This window comes from Excalfactoria chinensis, chromosome Z, assembly GCF_039878825.1.
Source record: "Excalfactoria chinensis isolate bCotChi1 chromosome Z, bCotChi1.hap2, whole genome shotgun sequence".
NCBI lineage: Eukaryota > Metazoa > Chordata > Aves > Galliformes > Phasianidae > Excalfactoria > Excalfactoria chinensis.
In genome coordinates this window covers 7,027,414-7,051,597 of record NC_092857.1, presented here as the reverse complement: position 1 = coordinate 7,051,597, position 24,184 = coordinate 7,027,414, and the positions used below count along the sequence as shown (strand labels likewise).

General features: G+C 45.9%; 1 protein-coding gene across 1 annotated transcript; it reads left to right on the top strand.

Moving 5' to 3' along the window:
• The first annotated feature begins 8,483 nt into the window (after positions 1-8,483).
• Positions 8,484-21,754, top strand: LOC140264162 (aquaporin-3-like). The gene is made up of 6 exons (XM_072359707.1): positions 8,484-8,660; positions 17,433-17,559; positions 17,723-17,860; positions 18,744-18,862; positions 19,263-19,480; positions 20,126-21,754. The coding sequence occupies exons 1-6, from the start codon at positions 8,553-8,555 to the stop codon at positions 20,292-20,294; spliced, it is 879 nt and encodes a 292-aa protein (XP_072215808.1). The 5' UTR covers positions 8,484-8,552; the 3' UTR covers positions 20,295-21,754.
• The last annotated feature ends 2,430 nt before the right edge of the window (positions 21,755-24,184 follow it).

Here is a 24,184-nt window from a genome sequence, read left to right as displayed (position 1 = left end):
TTCTCCAGGCTAAACTATCACAGCTCCCTGAGCCACTCCTTATAAGACTTGTGCTAAGACTTGTGCTCATAAGACTTGTGTCACCGGCTAATGTTCCAGAATGCAACCAGAGAAGCATCCCAGGATGAAAGGCAACCAAATGTCATGGATCAAATGCTTTGCTCCTGAAAGCTAAGATGCTCCAGATGACATACAACAGAGGATTTAGCCCAGCACTCCTTATTAGGTAAGCTAACAATAATCTTAAGGCGTTGGTCAGATGGACATCCATTGAATGATGTGTTGTCTTAGAAGCAAGGCTGGGAACTTGCCTCTTTACCAAGTGGCAAAAACAGCAGTGATGGAAGACAGAGAAGCAACTTGAGTTCAGCAGCTCCAGCAGCTGGATGTAATAATGACAGATGACATCTCTTACCATGGAGGTCCAGGAGCTGGTTTAGAGTTTCATGGCCCAGAGTTATCCTCAGGGCACTGCACATTCCAGAAACATCTCCAAAGCACCTTACAGTAAATGGCAAAGAGCAGAAAGCACTCAGATGTCAAGGGAGCAGCTCACTTCCCTCACCTCTGAAGAAGCTCAATTTCAGTGAGTAAAGGTTAATTCATTTCTAGGTAAGGGCCCTCCAGAAGAGTTACCAGCAATCAGCTCTAGTTCCCAGGCTGCCCTCAGCAGGGCTTGCTGTAGTCCAGAAAGAAGTAACCCTAAGTTACCCTGCTCCTGGGACAGTATGAAGCATGACAGGGAAGGGCTGGAGTTGCAGAGGGGATGCATCTCCCTCCAGAGCAGCTACCACCCTCTGCAGCAGCTAGGTCCTCCCAATGGTGTTTGCTGGCTTGGACTTGTGCTGGCTCTGGAGAACTTATGTGTAGATGCCTGGTGATCACAGCCACCACACTTATGTCTGGACACTTTGTCCACAGTGTGGAGGTGACACATAATGGCAAAGCCTCTTGAGGGTCTAGGATGCACTGGGGTGGCAAGCTGTACCTGAGGAAAACTGATGCTTTTCCTCCCACACATACACACATCCTGGAGGAGAAGCAAGGCCAGAAGTATTATTTTCTAAATAGGTTAATAACAGCCTTGAGTTCATATTTCTCATGATTTCTCTGGCAGCAGCTGGAACCAGGCCTTCCTGGCACATCTCCTCAGGAAACCTCCCACGAATGACTGACACTTCCCTCCCCCCCCACCACTGGTCCATGCTGAGGCATCCCGCTAGTTTTTCTCTCCATCCTGTCCTCACCATTGCTGATCTCAGCATGTCTTCCTGGGACATGGGGCATCCCTCTACGCATCATAATTTCTGCCAGTTGAGTATATTCATAGTGGGAGGGGTGGGAGAGCATGTGTGGAGCTTGGGTTGGTGCCTCTCAGTGAGGATTTTGCAAGGCTGAGCTGATGCTCCAGTCAGGTTCATGCAACAGATACACCCCAAACCACAAGCAGGATGAGTGTAAATGATCTTATCTCATTGCTCAGTAACAGGTATCCAATTTGCTGACTCCAATTGCTTAATTCAAGTCTGATTCAGGTGTCTGTGGGCTTCCTGCAGGATGTGACGGCAGGAGGGGTAGGTGTGATGTCTGAGTGGCAGGCTTGGGAAATGGGAGGTGGACACTAAAGACTCACCATCTGAGCCTTCCAGTAGGTCCTGGAGGATTTGAAACCCCAAGCCTGGAGATGAAGAACATGTATATTGATGCGTATTTTTAACAGGCAAAGCAGGAGAGATGCTCCTGTCCACAGACAGTGGAGAGTGCTTGTATGGGGACAGGACTCTGCTACTGGGGTTTGCTGGGAGGGCAGAAGATGGGAGCTCAGGGCTGAAAGGACGCTGGAAGCTGTTCTCTCTGCACCCCATGAGAGAGAGATGCAAAACCTCTCTGTGGGTGGGAGGAGAAAACCCCTTGCTCATCCCTTCAGTGTGTCCATGCTTGCTCCTGGGGCTGCTTTCAGGGCTCATCTTGTCCTCGTCAGGCACTGGCAAACATAAAGGCTGTGGGGAAAAGGGTCTTTTGATCCTAGGAAGATGTGATCTGATTTGGGAGCACCTGCCAAACATTGGTGACAAACATATCAGTGACTGACCGACTCCCATTGGCTTGTTTCTGGATCCAAAATCCTGTCCTGCTTTGGAGGAGCACTGAGGCTCCTGTGGCCTTGGTGCTGGCTGTCTTAACACAGCTGTGTTTTAGGTCACAAGGCAGAGCAGTACTTGGGTCCCTGTGTCCCCGAATAGGAAGTATGAGATATATTCCTGGGTGCAGAATTAGCCGTATTTCAGAGTTCTGGTTCAGACCTGAAATTCTGAGTGTTTCCTACATCCCTTTTTGGCATCTACTTTCACAGACTTTTCTTAAGGCTCTCAGTGTGCAAAGCCATGCTTTTTCCTTCTGGACAGGCCAAGAAACAGTGGCCAAGGTATTTTTCCTATGGAAATATTGGTTCTTCGTCCATGAGATATTTCAGGTACATGGTAGGGCCAGTCCAAGCCCCATTGTAACTCAATACAAAAGGAGGGAGGGGAAGACAGTGCCTCACATCCTATCATCATTAAACTCCAAATCCTTGACAGTTTTCCCCATCAAACCTTCTCTGAAGTCTCCAGATCCAGTTTAAAAGCAATGGCCCCAAACCACCTCACGTCCCATGATTGCTAGTGTTTTTCAGTATGAGAGACATCAGTAGAGGATATTCTCCCTTTCTCTAGAAAGGGGCTTTCCTGCTGAACTGGGAGATGGGTACTTGGGTCCCTTCAGGCTTCAGGTGCTGCACCCACAGGAGGAAGCCCTCCTGTTTACAGCCCTGTTATCTCCACAGCTGCAGGCAAACCTCTCAGGTGGCTTGTCCTTGCCAAATCCCTGTTGCATTACGGAATCTCAGAAATGCCCATTACAATGCAGTTCCTTAATGCCTGCTTGGTTAGGGATGATGTTTAATACTTAATCTAACCAAGGGAAAAATAAAAGAGGCCAGTATTGTAATTCCCCCAGGATTCAGGATGATGCAAAACCAGCTGAAAGAATGAAAGTTGCAGTGAGGACAGCAGGCTCTGTTCTCATTTGCAACAAATGTAAGCAAGATACATTGCATTTACTGAGATGGATTTAGGGAGCATCCAGATGAATAGGTGATTAAGGTGTCTGACAGCCCCGAAATCATAAGACAGAGAGTGTATTTCTCTCCATTGTCCTTTGACAATGGTTCTCTTCTCCAAAGGTGCAAGTTAGCACCCTTCTGGGACAATATGGGAGCAAGCAAGACATGGGGATGTAGTATTATATCAGGGCATAGAAATGAGGGAAGGAGTGTTAGCTACTTCACAGAACCCCATGTCTCCTGTCTGGAAGTCACCCCATTTCTAATTGAGCCTTCTGGTACTTTCTGCCCTTGCATTTCCTGGAAAAGGAACATACCTTCCTGGGAATGGAAAACATCATCAGGACATCCACGCTCTTATGGTTTCTACTCTCCAGCCTAAAATTATCCATGGCTAATTTATCCCTAGTTGCACTTGTGCCAACACAAACAATTCTTTTGCCTCCTCATGTACTTAATAACAGTGGTATGTCCTGTCTTGGCCTTGAGTTTGCTGCATTCCCTTATTTGAGCTGTTGTAGCTCATACAGTGATGGAGAGACTCCATTCACCTGCTTGGCCTTCTGACTCTTTGCACCTCTTCCACTTTCAGTTTGTCTTTCTTTGCACAGGTGCCTTGATCAGCATGTGGTAGCACAGGGGAAGCTCCTGCTGTGCATGGTGGAACAGTGCTGAGACTTCCGTGTTCCTATTGCAAATACCTCTCCCATCTATGGTACAAACACCTTGCTTTTAGCAGGTCTGCACCTCCGTGGAGACACTAGTCTGGGTTACACTGACTATGCATATCTATCTCCAGCTTGGCTAGCTCTTTTAGGTTTCTTTCATTGACAGTAAAGAGAAATAGATGCTTCTAAAGTGCATACATAGAATGAATGTCTAAAGTGACATCTGGGTGTACTGTGCTTTTGAAGTGATCATTTCTCTCCCCAGGGCTGCCTGTGCTGGGACTACCTGTGGTTAGGTGGGAAAGCAGTCACATTCCTCATTCCTGTGCACTTCCTCACCTAGTAGGGAAAGTTCTTGTCATTGCCCTTGACTCACAATTGGGGCTGTCTGGGTTTCATCCAATTTTTGTGTCTTCTTCCTTCAAAGTCTTTGAACTCTCCTGCAGTGCTGTTAAGCAGTAGCAGTGTCTCCAAGCCAGGACTGGCTCTGCAGCTCTTGGAAGAACGACTGTCTACACAGAGTAGTATATGGGAGAAGGTGCTGCCAAACACCCTATTTTGGGAGAGCTGTTTGTAATAGCTTTCCTTTTAGATGTGTTATTAAAAAGCTTTCTTCTGGAGCAATTGGTGCTTTTCCAGTGTACAGTAGTTCTTCTGGTATGCAACTGCTTACTCTGGAAAATGGCTTCTCTGTGGGAACAGCTTGTCATGAATGATGTTTATTCCCTGTAAATTGGGACCAGGCTTTGTGATGAGAGTTAAATCAGATGAGACAAGGAACTGCCAGTGGCAACAGGCTGTGTTCCTCAAGGTAACTCTGGGGGATCCAATCCTGTGGAACTTTTCTGAGAGATACAATGTACAGAGACTCAGTTCAAGGTCACATTTTGCTCCACTTGGCCCTAAGCACTAGACTTCATGAAAAGACCTTTTCACAAATTTTAAATATTTTTCTAATTGTTATATCATAATTCAAAGTTCAAACCCAGCTTCCAGGTTCCGTGCCTCCCCTAGATGTCTGAGGAACCTAAATTAGAATTGCAGTTTCACCTTAAGTTTCTCCAAACACAGATGCTGTCGACAACTCTCAGCTCTGTAGACTGTTTCCTGGAGGAATTTCTCTAGTTTCTAACTCATGAGGGAGCGCTAAGTAGACACAGTCATGAAATGAATACCTGGCTCTGCAGACCTGGAGATTCAAGGCAGGATGTTGAAACCATTGCACTCAACCCTCCAGCTAGAATCACTTATAAGGCTTACAAACTTCCTACTCACTCACTTCCTACCTTGCCTTGCTAAGCAAGCTATAACTTTTATTTTTTAATGAAATCTTCTGAACAAGTCACCATATTGCCATCAGATAGACGAAGAAGGTAGTCAGAGATGTCTTCCAAAGGCAGATTTCATAAGATTTCGCTGAATCCTGTCACACTTTGACCCAGTGACCTCTCTTGGCATAACGGCTTTTGCACCAGGTAACCCAGGCACCAGTACAATGACTGACTCATTGCTGATTTGTGTGATTCATGCTTTTCTCCTTACTGGATTGCACCACGCGTCCTGGAATGGATTAATGAATTTGGCTTGGAGAAGATGTGGAACCCATTGATCTGAGCTTGTCCATTCAGCCGGTTAAGGAAAAGTCGGGTGACTCTGTTAAACTTTATTTTCAATAAGAAAATTACACTGCTGGAGGCTGATTCAGTGCTTTGCAGAAGCCAAAGAGTTTATAAGTCTGAGTTTATTCTGTGTCACTAGAGCCAGTAGGAAAACAGCCAAAGGGAAGCAGCTAGGGATTGAGTTCTTCCTTTAAAATTTCACCTGTGTCTCTCCCCTGGAGCAGAGCGAGGAGGGAAGGAGCCAAGCAGAATACAAACAGCAAGTTTGGAACCTGAGTGTTGGTTTTGGATCATGTCTAGAAATAACAGCCTGAGCACAGAGAGTTTCTCATGGCACACTGCAACGTTCTGCAAGAGAGAAAGTAAGGGAGTGAGAAAGTGACAAACATTAGAGACATGTTTTGTTTTGGACTGCAGCAGAAGGCATAGGTTCAGATCTTGCTGTATCTGTAGCTGCTCCCATACTTTTGGGCCCTAGAAAATATTTGAATGGAACACTGAGAGTTATGTAGTGAACTCAATGGAACAATGTTCTCACTGATTTCCCTGCTGAGATGAGTTTCCTTTTTCTTTTTGAGCTTTTCCCTGGGTAATCAGCATTTTTCACAAATTAAAGGACTATATTGCTCTCCCAGTGTCCCATTTTTGACACCGTATGGATCACTAAGGGTAGTTCACTCTAGTTCACTTGATGCTTGAATCACGCCCCTACTGACAAGAGAAGACCCTTGCCAGGGCCTCAGCCCATTTGGCAATACCACCAGGAGGTCAAGCATGACAGAAGTTTGTAAATATACTTCTTTTTCAAACCCCTGTTCCGTGAAAGAGTGGTCTTGAATGTCCATGCAAGGCAATGCTGATGGCGTGGACATCTTGCTGTGCCCAACACTAGGGGATGGCCAGCAGCCATCAGAATCTGCTGTGCCACCAGTCTTACTCCTACATCCCTCTTTGTTTACTTCAGCTGATCCAAAGAAGTGTGTCAGTACCTTATCACAGAGTCGCAGAACAGCTTAGTCTGAAATGGTCCTTAAAGACCCTCTACTTCCAACCCCCTGCCATGGGCAGGATTGCCAGCAGTCACCAAGCAAGATGGAGATGGGCTTTTTTTTTTAAAAAAAATCTTGCTGCCACTGCACCTCTTATGTTGTTTTGTGCTTGGATTTTGTGCCCCTGGAATCCAGCTGTCCTGGTGTGGCAAGAAAGCTGCTGCCTTGGCATAGGGAATCTCCAGAATTGGCCCCTTCCAGGTCTTATCCACACTTTGATTAATTATTGCTTCTGAAAAGATCTTCCACTTCTTCCAGCATTGCATCACTGTCCCTTCCTCAAGATCCCAGTTAATAACCCGGCTCTTGGGAAAGCAATTGCATAAGTCTCTATGGCTCATTTTACGTTGTCGGATCCTGGGCTGTGGTGAGTCACGCCCACAACGCCCCGGGAAGGGAATCCAATGCCACTCTCTCCAATTTACGTATGGAAAAGCTGAGGTGTGGAAATGTGCAGGATTTGCTCAGGGTCAGGTGGTGAGTCAGGTGTAGAGCCAGTGTCAGAATGCCCACCCCATCCCAGCTCCCCAGGCTCTTGTCTGTCTAGACTTCTCCAAGCAGCAGTTTTGATGCTGGTGTTACCACTATCTTCTGTCATCGCTCGGGGAGCCCAGATACCTCCACTCCCTTCACCAGCCACGACGACACAGTTCTGTTGTCTTGAAAATGACTTGTAGCCAGTAGGGATCAGATGCTACATGGAGGGGACACGTGTTTTTGCTTATCTGCAGGGTATCACATCTCTGTGTCCCCGCTGTTCATCTGTTGGCTCTCTGTGGTCTTCCTGCTTGCTCCCAGCATGGTGGCCCTGTCCCCACCATGGGGTAAGGAACAGGATCCAGGACCCAGTCTATATAAATCTCCATAAACCTACACCACAGTATTTCCCCTCTGGCAGTTCAACAAATGGCAAAAAAAACCCCACAGGTCTCAGCTTAGGAACTGCCAAAAGAATTAAAAAAAAAGAAAGACACCACAGCTTCATTTCTGGCTGTGGTGTCTTCAAAACCAAGTCCACATGTAAAGAGTATAAAGGAGAAAAGAGGCACAGGATGAAGTGGGGTGGTGGGCCCTCCATTCCTTGGGTGAGGCACAGTGAGATGGAGAAAGGCAGAAAGGAGAGAAAGAGAAGCTGCTGTCCTCGGCTCTGGTTTGCAAACCCCTTGCAGTTGCAGTTCAGAGGACCTCACTGATGCTGGTCAAAGCAAACCAAACCTAAGGCCAAAGTAAGGAGAAATGTTTCCCGTCCCTGCAGTTCTGTTTGGACCTGAATGTTTCCCTGCATTTGATTCCTCGCACAACATTGCTAACTACATTCCTGACTTGACTCCTTGGGCTGGCTGCGGGTCCTGTGGGGAATAAGAGCCCATTCATCACCACTCTGTTTTTCCAGCAGGAAAGCCGGTGGTTAAACAAGGGGACGAGGAGAAGCTGGGAATCTGTGGATTTGCAGAGCAGTCAAGGAACAAATCTGGGAAGGGGGTCCCCTCCATCCTGCATATTCACCCGCTGCACTGCGTCAAGCCTGGGGAATTTTTACTGCTGTCTTAACAGAAACCAGATGCCACAAATGGCACACATCCTGCCAGCAGCCCCAGGGCCACGGATGGGGACAGCTTTTTCATCCAGACGGTCTCATTCAGCTGGTGGGCAGCAATGCCTCTGCCACACTGTGGTGGGCTTGGGAGGGAGCACAAGCTGATAGATGGGAACTGTGATAGCACAGAGGGGTAAAGATGTTGCTTGGTCCACAGGTTTGGCTTTTTCAACCTCGGTTTGAGCTGAGGAGAGGCAGACAGGGCCCCACGCAATTGGTGGGATTTGGGTTTAGGTGGGACATCCCTGCCACGTTTAATTCCTCCTTCTGAAAGTCTTTTGCTCATCTACTTGGGCAATAAGGACAAAAAAGAAAACAGCCCAGTCCATCTCATGCTGAAAAGGAGGAAAAAAGGGTTTTGAAGAGTATGGAAGGGGTGTGGTCACTGGGTGGGGGTGTGTCAGGCACCGCAAACTTACTTATAAGCAGGGGCAGCTCTGCTGGAGAAGAAATCTTGCTGAGGCTTTGTCAGCTGCTGCTGGTCCGTGATACTGCTGGGAAGACACATCTGCTGTGATGGGGAGGCAAAAGGACGTGCTTGCTACCATCGAGGAGCACCTGAGGATCCGAAATAAGTTGGTGCGGCAAGCGCTGGCTGAGTGCCTGGGGACGCTGATCCTGGTGGTGAGTCTGTGCTGGGGCATGGGGACATCATCCTGGTGTGGGGAATGTGCCAGTCCTGGCACTGTGCTGCTGCTGAGAATTGCAGGTGGATGAGCCCAGCTCCTGTGCAACCTGCCTGTTTGAACAGGTGTTATCCGTAGAGGAAAACCTTGTGTTGTACAGTGAGCTTTGGGGCTACTGCAAGGAGCAGAGCTCAGCAGGTGCTGAGGGACTGTAATGTGTCTGTGTGTTCACAAAGTGCAGGGAGCAGACTCTGTATCGGAGCAAGTGCTTTGCTAGAGATCATGCAAAACTTCCTTCCCCACTCTGCCCTGGAGTATTGTCTTGGCACTGAAATAGTTCAAGTGTTATCATCCGGGCAGTGAAAAACTTGCTTTGTTTTGTTTTTGCATCCTGTGAAGAAGAAACAGGCAGAATTAAACTGCCTCAGCATAATTTTTTGTTGCCTGCTGCAGGTCCTGCAGGGTCTCTTATCAGCAGGGCTGCATGCCTCCAGGACAGCCCGTGCTGGCAGCTGATCCCGCCTGCGTGGCAGCACAAGGCTGTCACTCCTGCTACAAAACACATTTTGTAAGCAGTCACTCAACAAAACTCTGCTGCCTGCTGTAGTGCTGGGTTTCCAAAGGGACAGGATATAAGAGATGAAGTTGGGTGGATATCTTTGAGGCTGAAAGGCTGATTTGAGCAGGTAGGACAGCAGTGAAGGATGGGGATCGCAGTACAGCAACACTGAGATGGGGGCATCTCCTGTTGGGAGACCAAAAATGCAGGACTGTGCGATGCCCAATGACTTGGTGACAACACAGCCAAAGTCTGTGGGTGAAAATTCATCTGAAGTGGTGTAAACCCAGATGGCAGATTGATTGTGGGTTTGTGCCTCTCTAACTGGTGGTCTGGGGAGAGCACCGATGGCCAGGGGGGCTGAAGGCAGAGGAAGGCTGAGGGAGCTGCATGTGCTTTGCTTATGGGGATGAGAGGGCTATAAGTCTTGCAGAGGGGGATAAAGGTGACTAAAAAATGCTACTTATCCTAAAAGAGAGCAGCTCTGCAAGCACAGTGTCTTTATCTCTGGAACGATCCAGCTCTGATGACTTTTTTTTTGTAGGATGTGTTCTGTTGGTTTCCTAGGGAAGAGATACTTGGGATAATGGTGATAAGAAGCTGATAGGAGTGTAACCAGCAGAAAGTCTCTGCAGTGAGTCTCAGGATAGAAGCAAGGTAGTGCTTGGGGGAAAAATGTCTCCCGCTAGCCAGGTTGGTTCTTCTGGAGAAATGAAGCACATCTTCAGCTGTGTGAGCTTTCAGAGGGCTTGTAGTTAAAAAGTAAGTTATTCTTTCTGTTGACACAACTTTCTCCTACAGTCTCTCTGCTTTATGGCAGAAAGGAGTCAGGGTGTGCTCAGAGCCCTGGGAAAGGTTTGGTCCTTCTGCTTATCCAGACTCCAAATGAGGGTGGGCACCATCAGCCTCAGGGAGCACCACGCTCGCTCTGTTTTCATGTGTGTGTGCAAAAGCAGTTTGTCACCTTGTCCAGGACTCCCTGAGCTGGTGCCCGGGACCAAAGAAAATGCTGTTTTTATTGGTGCTCTCAACTCTGTCCCAAAGTGATCTGGGATCTCTGTAGCTCCTCTACAGTGGGAGCTCTGTGCTCTGTGGGAGCAGATGCACTGGGAGAACCTTGCCTGGCTGTTAGCATGGAATACAGAGAGGGAAGGGGTTCTCTTGCAACTGTCCCAGTCTGTTCTTCTGCTAATAAGCTGCCACTTTATATATTATATTTGTTTTAATATTTTTAATTGCTCCCTATCACCCATATTTCTCTGTATCTTTTTATTTCATCAACTGCCCTGAAGGTAGAAGCAAAAGTCTTGAAGTTGACTTTTGTCCTTATCAGAGGACTTTGGTAATGGATTTAGCCAGATGATCCCAGGACAGAGATCCTGATTCTGCCTGGAGGGAAAGCAGACACTTCTGTCCTGCAGAAGTCCCAGCAGGCTGAACTGGAAGCAAAAGCATTTATCTGCACCTGAGCCCAGCAAGCATCTCTTCTGGGCTTCAGAGAATGGAATCCATGAAGCTGCTTTTGTGGGAGGTGGTGCTGGCTGCACATGAATTTCTTTAGAATGGGGCAATACTGGGGATGGATTTAAGGCTTGGTATCATTCACACCAAAGTCAACTTCCTGAGCCCAGTGTTTAAAGTTTGCAGCTTACTTAAGATTGCTCTGCGTAATGTAGAACTTGTCCCGCCGTGGATATTGGAATGGCTTCAGCTTCTTCGCTCCTTCCCTTCGCTTGCATAATAGCAGCTCTCTAAAGCTCTTCGAGAGCAAAACCATTTCAGAACCCCACAGTTCTTACCTGCTGGTAAGAGTTATAAAGGCAGCAGAATGTTACGTAAGAGAAAATACTGCTTTTTTGTTTAAGACAAAAAAAAAACAAAAAAACAAAAAAAAACAAAACAACAACAAAAAAAAAAAAAAAAAAAAAAAAATCCAACTAAGCAGCCAAACCTTGAAGAGCACAAAGGTGAGTTGCTCTTGAGTTGCTGTTCTTCCTATGTGCCTTGCACAACGGAGCTGCAGTCTGTTGCTTGTGACCCTCCTGTTACAAGAATTTAATGCTGCTTCTGTTTCCTTTGATAGTGAAGATGTCAGTCCCCTCTTCCCCCACTCCCAGCATATACTTTCTGATATGTTAGGTTTGAAGTTTATATTGGTGTCAGAAGCACCTCTTGCTGGCAATAGTTAAGCAATGCAAACACGAAGGCATTTTCCGACTCGCTTGCTATTTGTTTTATTGCTGTAGCAACTCACTAAAGCAAGATTTCCACCGGCAGGTCTCCATGCTTTCCTTAAAGACTGTTTGCCTTTGTCTGCTGGCTGCAAATACTATAGCTGTCCCTGTTCAGTTTTAAAGTTTGCAGAAGTAATTTGCTATTGTAACTGATTTCCAAGTCAGACTAACTATGATTCACTGCTGCTGAGGCGTGAGGAAGGAACAAAACAATTCCTAATTGCTTTTCAGCCAGGCTGTCCTGCCTTTGTGGACAGGTGGGAACTCTTTAGAGTCTGAGTGTGCTGCGAACCACAGAAACCAGAATAGTAAGGTGGCTGGGAAGGGGAACCTCATCAGTTGTTGGCAGTGCTGCTGCTCTCCACCACCTCTACCACCAGAAGAGCTCAGGGCTGCTTGTTAGCCATCCCAAACTGTAGCCATGCTGCCCCAGTGCAGGAGCAGGGAGATTCTCCTTCCCACAGAGATGAGAGCTCAGGCACTACAACTTGCCCTAGTGTGATGCAGCTTTCTCCAGCAGTGCCCAATACTGTGAGTGAAGTCCAGGTCTTTCTAAGAGCTAAGGCTTCCTTATCTGATGGACATCGGGGATATCAGAACATGTTCTTGCTTCAGTACACATGGGGAAGTGTTGAACAAGCTAAATAACAAGTTTCCCCACTAATGCCCAGCTGCTGTGCTGTAGGTTGCTCAGTTTTTGTGGAGGTTTTTTGTTTGTTTGTTTTTGTTTTCTTTCTTTGCACTGAGCTCTTTGCAGTGTTGTTGTAGCCCTTGGTGTACATATGGTGCAGCTTCCCTCAGCCCGTCTTATCTACCCAGTCCTGCTGCTACACTTGGCTTTAAGACAGCACTTGGTGCAGAGGGAGCTGTAACATTACAGACCATCTGAATCTGCCTTTTGTTCCTACCCAGGCTGGCTGGTGGGTAGAGCTGGTAGGTCCAGCCAGGCTGTGGAATATGATATTTCTCCCCTGTTTTGCAACCTCTAAGTCACAACCCCCCTGTTTGTTCAAGAGGTGCTGGAGGAAAGGCACAAATGTTTCTCCTTGCACTGCCCCTGTGGCTTTTGAAGGTCCTCTGGATGCAAGGACCACGAGGCTGAGGAAGGTCCATGCACACTGGAGGTGGATCTCTCTTCATGAGAGATCTCTCTTCATCTTCCCTTCTTTCCAGATGGGTCCTGCTTCTTGTGACAGGCAGCAAGAGGCCATACTCTGTGCTTGCAATGCCTCAACCCTATCCTGCATTCAGTTACAGGGAAGGTAGGCGGGCAGTGGTTTTGAGCTGCCTATAAGGTGACAATCCTCTGTCCTCTCTCTCTCTTCCTTGGAAGGACTGTGGGAGAGTCACGGATTTGAGTTCCACGCTGATATAGAGAGTCTCCACACACACATCTGACGGCTTAAAATCTTCCATCGGTATCTCAGGGTTCCTTCCCCGGCATTATCCCCAGGATCTGACTGCCCTTATGTCACCTTCGCCGTCCACCGGAGGGCAGCAGGGGCTGAGCAGCTCTTCCCATGCACTGACTGACTTACTTTATTTTTCAGGCCGAAGGGGAAAGTTGCAGCTTGGGTAATAACAGTCATTCTGGGCTATGCCAGCAAAACTTTCCTGTCTTGATTTAGAGATCAATCGGTCTGAAATCCGAGAGTAAATCCACCCGAGTCTTTTGTGTTTTGCCTGAAGGTGTGAAAAAGCACCAACAAAGGAAGGAGGGCAGGAGAGGGAGGGAACCTGGCTGCTGTGCCGTCTTCCGCCTGAGTTCATCTACAGAGCTGTTTTGGTCAGGATGTGTCCGTGAACCCACTAACCATTAGTTCTTCATTAGCTTTTCCAACATGTTTGTGTCCTCCAAGGCCCTCTCCTACCAGCTCTGACTAACTCCAGGGCTTCTCTGCCAGGGGGAGGACAGAATGTTTGTTACCTTGGGTGGAAAAGCCACATGGCCCTTCTCAACCACAACCTGGACACAGGGAGTTTTTCTGAGTATGAAGTTACACCCAGCAACCAGTTTCTGGCTATCTCCTCCCTTTTTCAGCTCCTGGAGTCTGCCAGCCCCTTCATCCCTGAACCAGTTCAACTCACTGATCCTGCTGAACACGGTGTGTTCCTATTAATTTTCTGCAGCACATAGAGCTGGATCAGCTCCTGAGGAAAGAGGATTGAGAAGCTTTCCCATTGGCTGTGAGAGCCATTAGATCTGTTCAAAACAGAAAGATGAAATTAGGGAGCTGTTTTCCATTAACATGCTTAATGGTTGCATTGACCACAGCTCCTGGGAGAGTAGCTTTAAGACATCTGAGTAATGGCTTGTTGCAATCATTTTATTAGCACTTAAAAAAACACTTGTCTAATGGGTCATGGGGATATAACAGCTGAAGGCTGCACACTCTGCCTTTGTGAGGGACACACCTGAGTTTCTGCCGGTTAAGATGTTCTTCTGGTAATGTAAGAACATGTTGGCAGCAGATTATTAAAATCAAGAACATGGGATCATCTTCCCTTGGGTGTACACATCCATCTCCTGGCCATAGTGGTCACTTACATCCCTTGCATGAGCTTAAGTCCATTAATTTTAATTGAATAAATGCTGTCTGGATTTGATATAATTTTCCTTGCCTTAAAGCTCAAATTAGATGCTCCTGAACTCTTTAAGTAGTGGAAAAGGGAGACTTAAGAATGGTCAGGGTATCCTGTCTTGTATGGCCTGGGAGAAGAAATTGAGGGAATACTGACAAACAGTGGAATTGGAAATGATGTGACCATAAGTTCTATGTCACTACCACAGCAAAACAATAGGCACATGGCAGTGCAAAGATCTGGAAAAGTGGGTCATGACAAAATCTGTCACAGAGGATGGTGAACTTTGAGCCCTGTCCCCGTGAGCATCATGGTAGGTCACGGTGACATGTGACATGCTTCAGGTATGTCATCTGGGCTCTGACATATCTGTTGCTGCTGCCTTTTTAGGGGTCTTGAATGATAAAGGAAAGAAAAGTGTTACTGAGTTGGTGGGATTTGTTCTGCCTAAACTTAGATGGGAAAGTCAGAGTTGGTTGACTACATCAGTAGAGAAGATGCGACCCTAACTTGAGCCACTTGACTTGATTTAGATACCCATGTTGGGAGGTTGGGCTCCATTCCATATGCTGCCATTTCTCCTCACTGCATGTGAAGGGCATCCAAGAGGACCTCATCAGTCATAAAACAAAATGACTGAAGGTGCAAAATAAATCTTGCTACAGGCAATCATGTATTTTACATGTATCTGATGATAGTAACTAGATTTTTGCATCTGCATATACAGGGATTTGGAACTGTATCCCTTTGGACAACATAACCACTTGGTACATGTACCAAAGCTGCCCCTACACCTGGCATATGCAAGTGTTTTGCTGGCTGCCACCCAGTGCTGCCAGCTCGTACCAAATGATGTCATGTAAAACCATTTGCCACAAGAGCAGGGTTGAGCATGATCTGAATGTTATGTATGGGGAATGTGTTCATGCTTAGGGGACTCCATTGATGCGGGATGGAATTGCACACAAGCATATCAAACCTCAAATTTGTCCCTAAATATTACCTTACTTTTTAATTTTAATCTACTTCGGGTCATTTTTTTTTCCTACTGTTATGCTGAATTAACCCAAACAGTTCTTAGGGCATATCTGATAAGTAATTGTAATGCTCCTATGGAGTGGCTCCAGGGTGTTTTTCTATGGCTCATTGACTTTCTTCTGAGAAAAAGCTGGGGAGCTATTGCCAGGTGTAGGGTGGCAGAGAGGAGGATGGAGAATAGCCTCTTGAGAAACACCAGGGCTGGAATTCCTCCAGTCTAAGAAAAGACCTTTGTGAATAAGTACAGTTGCAGATGGTGGAATGCAGAACTTTACTATGTGGTTTCTGTGACCAAAAGTTATGTGTGCCTGATGAGCCAGCCACCATCCACTTGCAGAACAGACAGTTCCTTCAGAGTGAATGACATAAGTTCCATCATAAATGGGAATAAGCTTGGTCTAGTGGGTAGCAACCCTGCCCATGGCAAGGGGCTGGAACCAGGTGATCTTTAAGGTCCCTTCCAACTCAAGCCATTCCATGATCCCATGATTCCAATTTACAGTAAACTGGGGCCAACCATGCCAAACTCAGCTGCTTACTGCAGCTTTTTCTGGGCTTACCTCCTGGTTGGACTGCTATGCGTATTGGCTGTAGAGATACAAACACCATAGCCAGGTGCTCTGTCCAAAACTCTGCCTAATGTGTGCTGGGACTCCTCTGGGAAGGAACAGATGGCACCCTGGTCATTAGCAAGTTCTTTGCTCATTTGTAGCCATTTGTAGCCTCAGTGGCTTGGACAAAGTGATATCTCTGTTTGCTTCTCAACAACTCATCTTTTCTGCCTTTGCACAGGTATCTCCTGTGCTGTGGTTTTCCAAGTGAGAGTCTTGGTGTAAGGACATGGAATGGGCTGCTGTGTACCCAGCAGAAAGCAGTGCTGGATATCACTTTGTTAACTAACAAGTTCTACAGGTTCCTTTGTTCTCCCAGCAGAGGGTCCTGTGCCAAGAGGTACCTGAGTACAGAGTGTCCACCTCATGAGTCAGCCTGCAGCCTACTTGGCCACTCCTTTCCCAGCAGATTGAGTGCAGTGTTTTCTTAGTAATTCATCAGTCACTTGAGGGGATGTACTGGCTGTGGTTTGGCTTTGCCCTTCAACTGAATTGTGTGTTGCTCAACGGGTATGTCCAGTATTGGCAGGAGAGGTCAAGAGATCCACTCCTGTGTACCCGATGCCTATTTGGTGGTTTATCCCCTAAGAGCAGATATTTCCTTCATGGCAATTGAGTAATCTTGGAATAATGGAATTTACAGAAGCAGAAGGTCTTGATGGGTAGGCAGACATGGGCACAAGGTCTGGGCACTAGCCTTGAGGATCTTGAGCAAGATGTTATCCCTGTCCTAGTTTAAGGATGCTCTCAGTATCTTGTGATGAGATAATCCTTGGTATGCCCTGAGAATCTGTTCAGGTTAAGCCAGTGGAAGATAAAAGCTTACAGAAGATTAGGACTGGGGCTCCTTAAAATATATGGTGGGTACTGGAGGGTCATGGCTAGGCAGGAGGCATCCATCTGGATGAGTGATGAACTGAACAGCCAGGGGAAATTGGTCTGGACTGTTAAGGGTGAGCATAGGAAGTATGGCTCTTGGATGTGACTGGGAGAAAAAGAATCACCTAGTTAGAGCAAATGTCTTTCAGAATGAGCACATGCTTCCTTTAGCTATTAGGCAACACTACTTATCACTCAACAAAAGTGGGTTGTTACCCAGAGCTCTCAATACTTGTTGATGCTGCAGAGACAGAGCGTCTTTGTTGCCCTTATCTCTTCCTATATTCCTTTGCCATAAGAAAGATCTCATTGTGTCGAGGTGGTGTGGGCTGTGCTCAGATTGCCCATGGCAGGGGGCAAACCTTGGGGCTGGGACAAGCATGGGTACCTTAGCTCAGGAAAACAACTTCAGTCCCTCAGCTATGGCTTGAAAGGAATGTCTCTGGCAAGGTGAACACAGCCTTCTTCAGCCATGTCTTAATATCCAGGCAATAACAAAACTGTGCCCTGCCAGTCTGTGTGCTATTGTGTCAGTTATCAGCCCTTTTTAACAACAAGGAGTTTAGGCCCCTTATCTGAGCAATGATTCTTCTCACCTACCTTTAGCCACCATATGTTTGGACAAAGTTGTCCAGTCCCCTGGAGATGTAAACTGTGAGCTGATGCATCTTCCCCTTTCTTTTGGATTCAATTTACCTAACCAGGGAGCAGGCTTTCCTTGCGACTTTTCTGTAACTGAATGCAGAAGCTTTGAGTTACGAGTGTGCTGCAACAACCCATGCAGGTGTAAGCAGAGCAGTTAAGAGTGTCGGTCAGCAAGTGATGTGAATTACAGAGGGTAATTTCAGTCTGTTCTTCTCTTTCAGCTCTTTGGCTGTGGCTCTGTTGCACAGATCGTGCTCAGCCGAGGGACCCATGGAGGTTTCCTGACTGTCAATCTTGCCTTTGGCTTTGCTGTGATGCTTGGCATTTTGATCGCCGGCCAGGTGTCAGGTATGTTGCATCTCTGTGTGTGGGCTGGATTTTACTTGTGACAAATGGTGTGTAGGCCTAGATGGCTGCACTTTTCCTATGTGGAGACTACCATGCCATGTGACTCATCTCTCAGACTCAAGTTCTGCCCATAAAAGTTCACTAACCTTCTGTCTTTCTGCAGGTGGACACCTGAATCCAGCTGTCACTTTTGCCATGTGCTTCTTGGCTCGAGAGCCTTGGATCAAGCTACCAGTTTATGCCCTGGCCCAGACACTTGGAGCTTTCCTAGGAGCTGGCATAGTCTTTGGGCTCTACCATGGTAGGTGCAGAAAGTGTGTATGATGTGCGCAGGTCTTTACTATTTAGATTACAGCAGATCTCCCAGAGATGTTGATGAAACAATAATGGTGATAGAAGCTTTACATACGTGCATTTTTCCAGAGTCATTTTGTCCTCGTGTGGTTTTTTCTTTTTTTTTCTTTTTTTTTTTTTTTTTTTTTTAATAAACAAAGAGTTCACATCTACTGCAGTACAGAATCCTAGAAAATCACTCTTCTTCAGATATCAAGGGTGACTTTTTGACTCAGACTTGCCTTCTAATGTCCGTTTCAGTCAATAGGAGCAGTGTGCCCTTCAGCTGAGCTGAAGGTTGGGTTTCATCTGGGTTGTCATAGCTTCCACCTGAAGCATGAGAGGGAGGAAACTGCCACCCTGGCATTATCACCATCAGCTTTTCACTTCACAGTAAAGGAGAGGAAATGACTGTTATTGCTGTAAATGTTACAACTTCAGCTCAGCATCAGTTACCTTTCTAGTAGGTGGGCTAATGTCAGATTCTTTGCAGAAGAAAATTAATCCTATCCTAAACCACTGCTTAAAACAAAGATGATCTGCCTTCAGGAAGCATCTATTTTGATCTTAACTGTCTGTGGAGGAAACATATTCAGATTGCTTAGAGTAGTTATCCAGCTTCTGCACAGCAGTAGATGAGTGGCCAGCGGCTCTACAAGACATCCCCAAAAGGGGAAACTAATTGCATGGGAAAGTCAGAGACCAATGTGTTTGCTGCACATCAGATCCATAGCAATATCTGAGATTTTGACTTCTGTATCAGCATGGGCATTTAGGCACCTGGTAGGGGGAATTAGGATTCAGACTAGTGTTTCTTTGGGCTCTGACTGTTGCTTCTTCTCCACCTCCAGATGCCATCTGGGCTTTTGGCTCCAACCACCTGTATGTAACAGGAGAAAATGCCACAGCTGGTATCTTTGCCACCTACCCATCTCAGCATCTGAATGTTGTGAACGGATTCTTTGATCAGGTAAGAGGTGTCTGGAGGGAGCCAGAACTCAAAGAGGGATATTTTGGGTTTGTTTTGGCCCTCTCATTTAGTCAGAGAAAGCACACAGCTCGGAAGCACATTCTGGAAGATGTCTTCAGCTGATTTGGCTGCTCACACAGTTATTGATTGCTCTTCTGTATGTGGGGAAGAGGTGTGAGCACAAAGGAATTTATCAGCTGTTAGGAGGAACGTGCTCCATCATCCCTTTCCCAGCTGGACACTCAGTCTAATTCTGTCTGACAGTGCCATGGGATCCTTTATTGTAGCTTTTCCACTTTAGAGAATGAGTCCTAAAACCATGGAACTTCAGAAGAATTAAGTAACTTTCTTAAAAGATTAGTCTGGATTAAATTCTTCTTTCTCATTTTTCCCTTCCCAGTTCATTGGCACCGCTTCCCTCATTGTTTGCGTCTTGGCTATCGTGGATCCCTACAACAACCCTGTTCCCACAGGGCTGGAAGCTTTCACAGTTGGCTTTGTTGTCCTCGTTATTGGAACTTCCATGGGCTTCAACTCTGGCTATGCTGTCAATCCTGCCAGAGACTTCGGGCCTCGTCTCTTCACAGCCATTGCCGGCTGGGGCACTGAAGTGTTCTGGTAAGAGCTTGCCAATGAAAACCTTGTGCATCAAGGAGGAAAAAAAAGGTTTGAGATTCAAGTAGTCTTAGCACCCTTATGGTGTCTTTAGAATGTATAAACCTCTTTAAAAGACAGTTTGCTCTGCTTTGATTTCTTCAAAAAATCATAGAACTTCAGCAGTTTCCAGAAAATTAATGAACTCTGGGGAGGGAGTCTCAGAGATGAGAAGCTCATGTGCACCTTGAACACGATCTTATCCACTGTTTTTTAATGGAAGGAAGTGCAGGGCTTCTGTTTTATTTTGTTGAACCTGGAGAAAACTGAGAACTATGAGCAGTAGGGGTTATACGTTGTAAAGGAGTACCTTCCTGCAGGCAGCAGGAGGGAAGTGAAAGTGCCTAGCTCTGACAATGATGGTTTCCCTACTTTCTTGGAGAGCGAGTTGTAGAAGTTGTGGAAGCAGCTGCTCCAAAGTGCTTGTCCCCAGAACTTGCAGCAAGATGCAGCAACTGCCTTGGATGTCACTGTGGACATAGGGTTGCTGTTGTCTTGCACGTCAGTGTTTGCAGATAATCAGATTTTGCGTTACTCCAGACTGAAACACAAGTATCCAAATGCTTAAGTTGCAATTCTTAACCTTGTGCATTTCCTTCTTCTTTTCAGGACTGGCAAGCAGTGGTGGTGGGTTCCAGTTGTTGCTCCTTTCCTTGGGGCCATTGCAGGAGTGATAGTCTACCAGCTGATGATTGGATGTCACGACGAGCCTTCTCCAGCTGCCTCTGAGCAGGAGACAGTCAAGCTGGCCAACGTGAAGCACAAGGAAAGGGTCTGAGGAAGCTGCCATCCAGATATGGCAGACATTTATTACTCAGGACTGCAGCTGGTGGAGAGGAGGGGGGAGTTAAGAAGAGCTTCAACAAGAACAGGAAGAGTTTTTTTTCCTGTCTTGAGTTATTCTAGCCTCTAATTTTTATTTTTTTTTTATTTTTTTTTTTTTTAAATATCCCTGATGCATTTGCTTTAGATTCTTTCCTATGAGCCTTTTCCTTCCATGCAGTATTGTATAATCTTCCCCTACTTCTAGAAGGGGGTTGAGAACTTTAGGAAACAGGGGCGAGGTGGGCATTGCTGTCCAACAACTCCAGCATGGGTCTCATTAATCAGGAACCTGGGGCTCTCTTGGGCTGCTTTGCTGGCCTGGCCTTTGAGCTTGGCAAACTGCTTCCCTCTGAATATGTGCCCCATCTGCAGAGCAGGGACCATGTACAACATAAATTGTTTTTCTAGTGAGGAATTGAAATTCTAACATCCTGGGAAAAAGTTTCCTGCAACTCTATGATGGATCAAATTCGTGCTTGGTGTTACTCTAAAGTCAGTGACTTGACACCAGGAACAGACTTATCTACAATATTTTAATTGGCTAAAGTTTCCATTTCTCCCATGAGCTCACAGAAGGTTGTATCAATCCACTGATCCATAGTGTCAGAGCAGAGAGTGAGAATGCACTGGATTTTAATGTAATACTGAGACAAAATGTTTACAAGCCACTGCACCCTGGTGTTCGAATCACAGTTTTCAATATTGCCAACTCATGGAAGACAAAACATAGGAAATCCTTGTTTTAGTCAGGGGATAACCTGGAAAGAAAGCTTGGCTCCCTGTAGTAGCCTTTCTTATTAATCAGCTTTGTATATAAACTGCAAGCAGCTAATAGCCAAGTTCCACTGAAAACATGGTGTTGCTAAAGTTGTGTGTGTTCATGTGAATTTCACAATAGTATTTTTTTTTTTTATATATAGAGATATATAAGTGCATGCCTTAAAAAGCTGTTACTACAAACCAAGATGGGGATCATTTAATTTAAAGATGTGTGGGAACTGCCTATTCTCTGACAGCTTGGAGATAACTGTTGGGTTTGCCCAAGTCAGGCTTAGGTTTTGTCACTCTGTGATTGGAGTTTTCTACCTTGCAGAATTGTGGGGCCATCCCTGGCACTCAGGACTCTTCTACCCTTGTTTTTCTGATGTGGGTCTGAGTTCAGACCCCAGTGGTTCCTATAGCACCGGTGTGTCAGAGGATGGCTGTGCTATACAGAGTGTTTGAAACAAACAGTGTCAGTTGTGACAGATTTGTAGGTCCCACGCTTCTGCATTAGAGAAACTCTTTTGAAGGCTGTTTCTTTAATGCGTGAATTCTTTGATATATGTAACTTTGTACACATTTCCAGTCACTAAAACAATGTATTTTTTTTTTTTGCCTTTTTAAGAAATAAAATGTCAGTACCCACATTGTACGATGTCAGTGCTCGTTTTATTTTTAAGCTCTTGACAGTCAACTTTGCCATAGAGAGGAAGCTGTCAGTAACAAAAGCTTCCTCAAAGCCCCTTCCTCTCTGCAGCCTGTGTTAGCAAAAGCAAATTAACTCCTTCAGGTAATGTATCCACATGCACTACTGGTGCTTTATTCCTTTCACTTTGGGGGTAGGTAGTTCAGTGAAGTTGGATGAATGTGATTTCCTTCAATTCACCAACTAGAAATCACGCAATTTCTAGCAAGAAAGCTGTTTGTTCGGTGTTCTCCATCCTTGACCCATTTCTGCTGCTTTGTTCTATTTCTGTCTTGAAAGTTTACCCCTCAAAATCTGCTTAAAAGCCTTGTGTACTATTGCAACCAATTCACAAGGTTAATTGCAGGCAGCAGCATCCCTGGCAGCAGGCACCCTTAGGTCGCTGCAAATTGTGATTGTTTGTTTTCAGTTTAGTTCCCTAAGATTTGATTTTTGTCCTTTTTCTATTTTTTTTCCTTTTCCCAAACCTAAATTTCAAAACAATGAATCTTCATGTTCTTAATCCTGTGCCTTTACAGTTCTTGGAGAAGTAAGACTCATCTGGCCAAATAACGACTGCTAGGTTGTAGGTCAGATGAATTCCAACCATCAGGCTATTGAAATATACTTAGTATGCAGGAAGAAATAAATCCACAAGCTATTCATGCTTGACAGGGAGAGTAATTAGTCACTAGAACAAAGATGCTGTGGAATATCTATTGTGCGAGGGTTTCAAATTAAGACTGGCTATCTTGCATAAAGGTGTCTCACTTAAACTGCAAGCTGTTCTCCAAGAGCAAGTCTCTCCAGAGGAAATTCCCAGACCTCTATATTACAGAAGGTCAAATAGACAGGAAAGGCACCCTTCTGGCTTTAAAACCAATGAAATTTATAAGGAACAGTAGCCAGGAGTTCAGTTCCTTTTGTCATCTGGGTCTGAGTTCTTTGCTGCAGGTGCAGGTTGTGCTGGGAGTAAAGCACAGACTCCTTCTGCACTGCTCCTCTGTCCCAAAGTGAGTTTCAGCTCTCATCTGATAGCAGTGAGCACTGGGGACGCAGGAGCAGGCTGGCACTTGGCTGGTCTGTTGATGCTGCCCCAGGGCAGGTTTCCACTTACATCCAAAAAGAATCAGCATGCACACTTCAGCTACTTCCTCTTCCTTTTTCCCCACCACCTTCCCCTTGGTTCATGACATCCTTTTCCATCCAAAAGAGATATCTGGTAACTCTATGAGAAAGTGGGACTGCGAAAAGGCCGTGATGTGTGGGAACACCTGAAGCTGTTGCAACGCTACTATCTCAGGACAGGCCAAAGGAGAGGAGAAGATGAGATATGGGGCTCTGTTGTTGGACACCATTGGCAAGGACTGTCTTCTCTAAGTCCCTGGTAGTTCTGCATGCTCATGTCGCTCTTGGACTTCCAAGAGCCTCAGGTTTCTGCCCTCATGTACCTCAAGGTAGAAAGAAGTCTTAGCTCTCTTGCCCAAATCCAGCATGACCAGAGTTCTGGTGTGTCCAGGGCTTTTGATCTTGTGAACATTCAGAGAATCATCAAATTGTTAAGGCTGGAAATGACCACAAATATTATCTAGTCCAACTGTCAACCCATCACCTCCATGTAGGAATCTATGTAGGCTTGTAGGAACCTTGAATGCGCATCTCATTAAGCCTCCTTTTCATTAATTGTTTATGTGTAGTACAATAAAAATCCTTCCTGGCAGAACAAATTCCATTCTGAGCAGGAAGTTCCTCTTCACTTTGCCCCATTCAGCTCCAGTTCAGGAGCAACAACTCCCATGAGGGCTTTCTCTGGATGCAGTGTGCACATGAGAGAGAATGAAAGAGCTCAAGGCAAATGATGCAACCCAGCTGCTGTCCTGTGGCTTCTCACTGCTGCACTTCAGCTGGAGAAATGAGCATGGCCATCTCACTCCAGGGGGCTGGAGAACAATTATACAGCAAAATGAGCTTACCAAACTGAAAATATTATCATATAGCCATATAATGGCAATTAAGAAGGAAACGTCAAGAGCGCAAAGATATGAAAAACACACAAACTCAATTATTTTAAAGGGCAGTGGTTTTATTTAAGAAGCAGGTGAAACCTCCTGGCAGCAAAGTTTTGCAACATGTGTATTGTATTTAACATTACAGCGTGAGAGTGCAGAAATGGATTTAAAATTCAGTCAAGAAAGACTTGAGGATATTTTTCTATTTGCAACATTGAGAACACTTCTTAAGGTTTCCCCAAGGAATGAAGAGAGGAGTTCCCTCATTAAACAAGCTTAGGGCTAAAAACGTGTTTTGGATCCATCACTCCCCAAAACACCAAGACAATGACAGAGTCAGTACTGTATCCTTTTCCAGTGAGGAGCCAGTGGTACATCAGCAACAAA

Excerpts from the sequence above, each read along its gene's own strand:
- LOC140264162 (XM_072359707.1), top strand. The coding sequence starts at position 8,553 with ATGGGGAGGCAAAAGGACGTGCTTGCTACCATCGAGGAGCACCTGAGG. Across the intron at positions 17,861-18,743 it reads AGTCTTTGGGCTCTACCATG|ATGCCATCTGGGCTTTTGGC; the intron begins GTAGGTGCAGAA and ends CTCCACCTCCAG. Across the intron at positions 18,863-19,262 it reads TGAACGGATTCTTTGATCAG|TTCATTGGCACCGCTTCCCT; the intron begins GTAAGAGGTGTC and ends TTCCCTTCCCAG.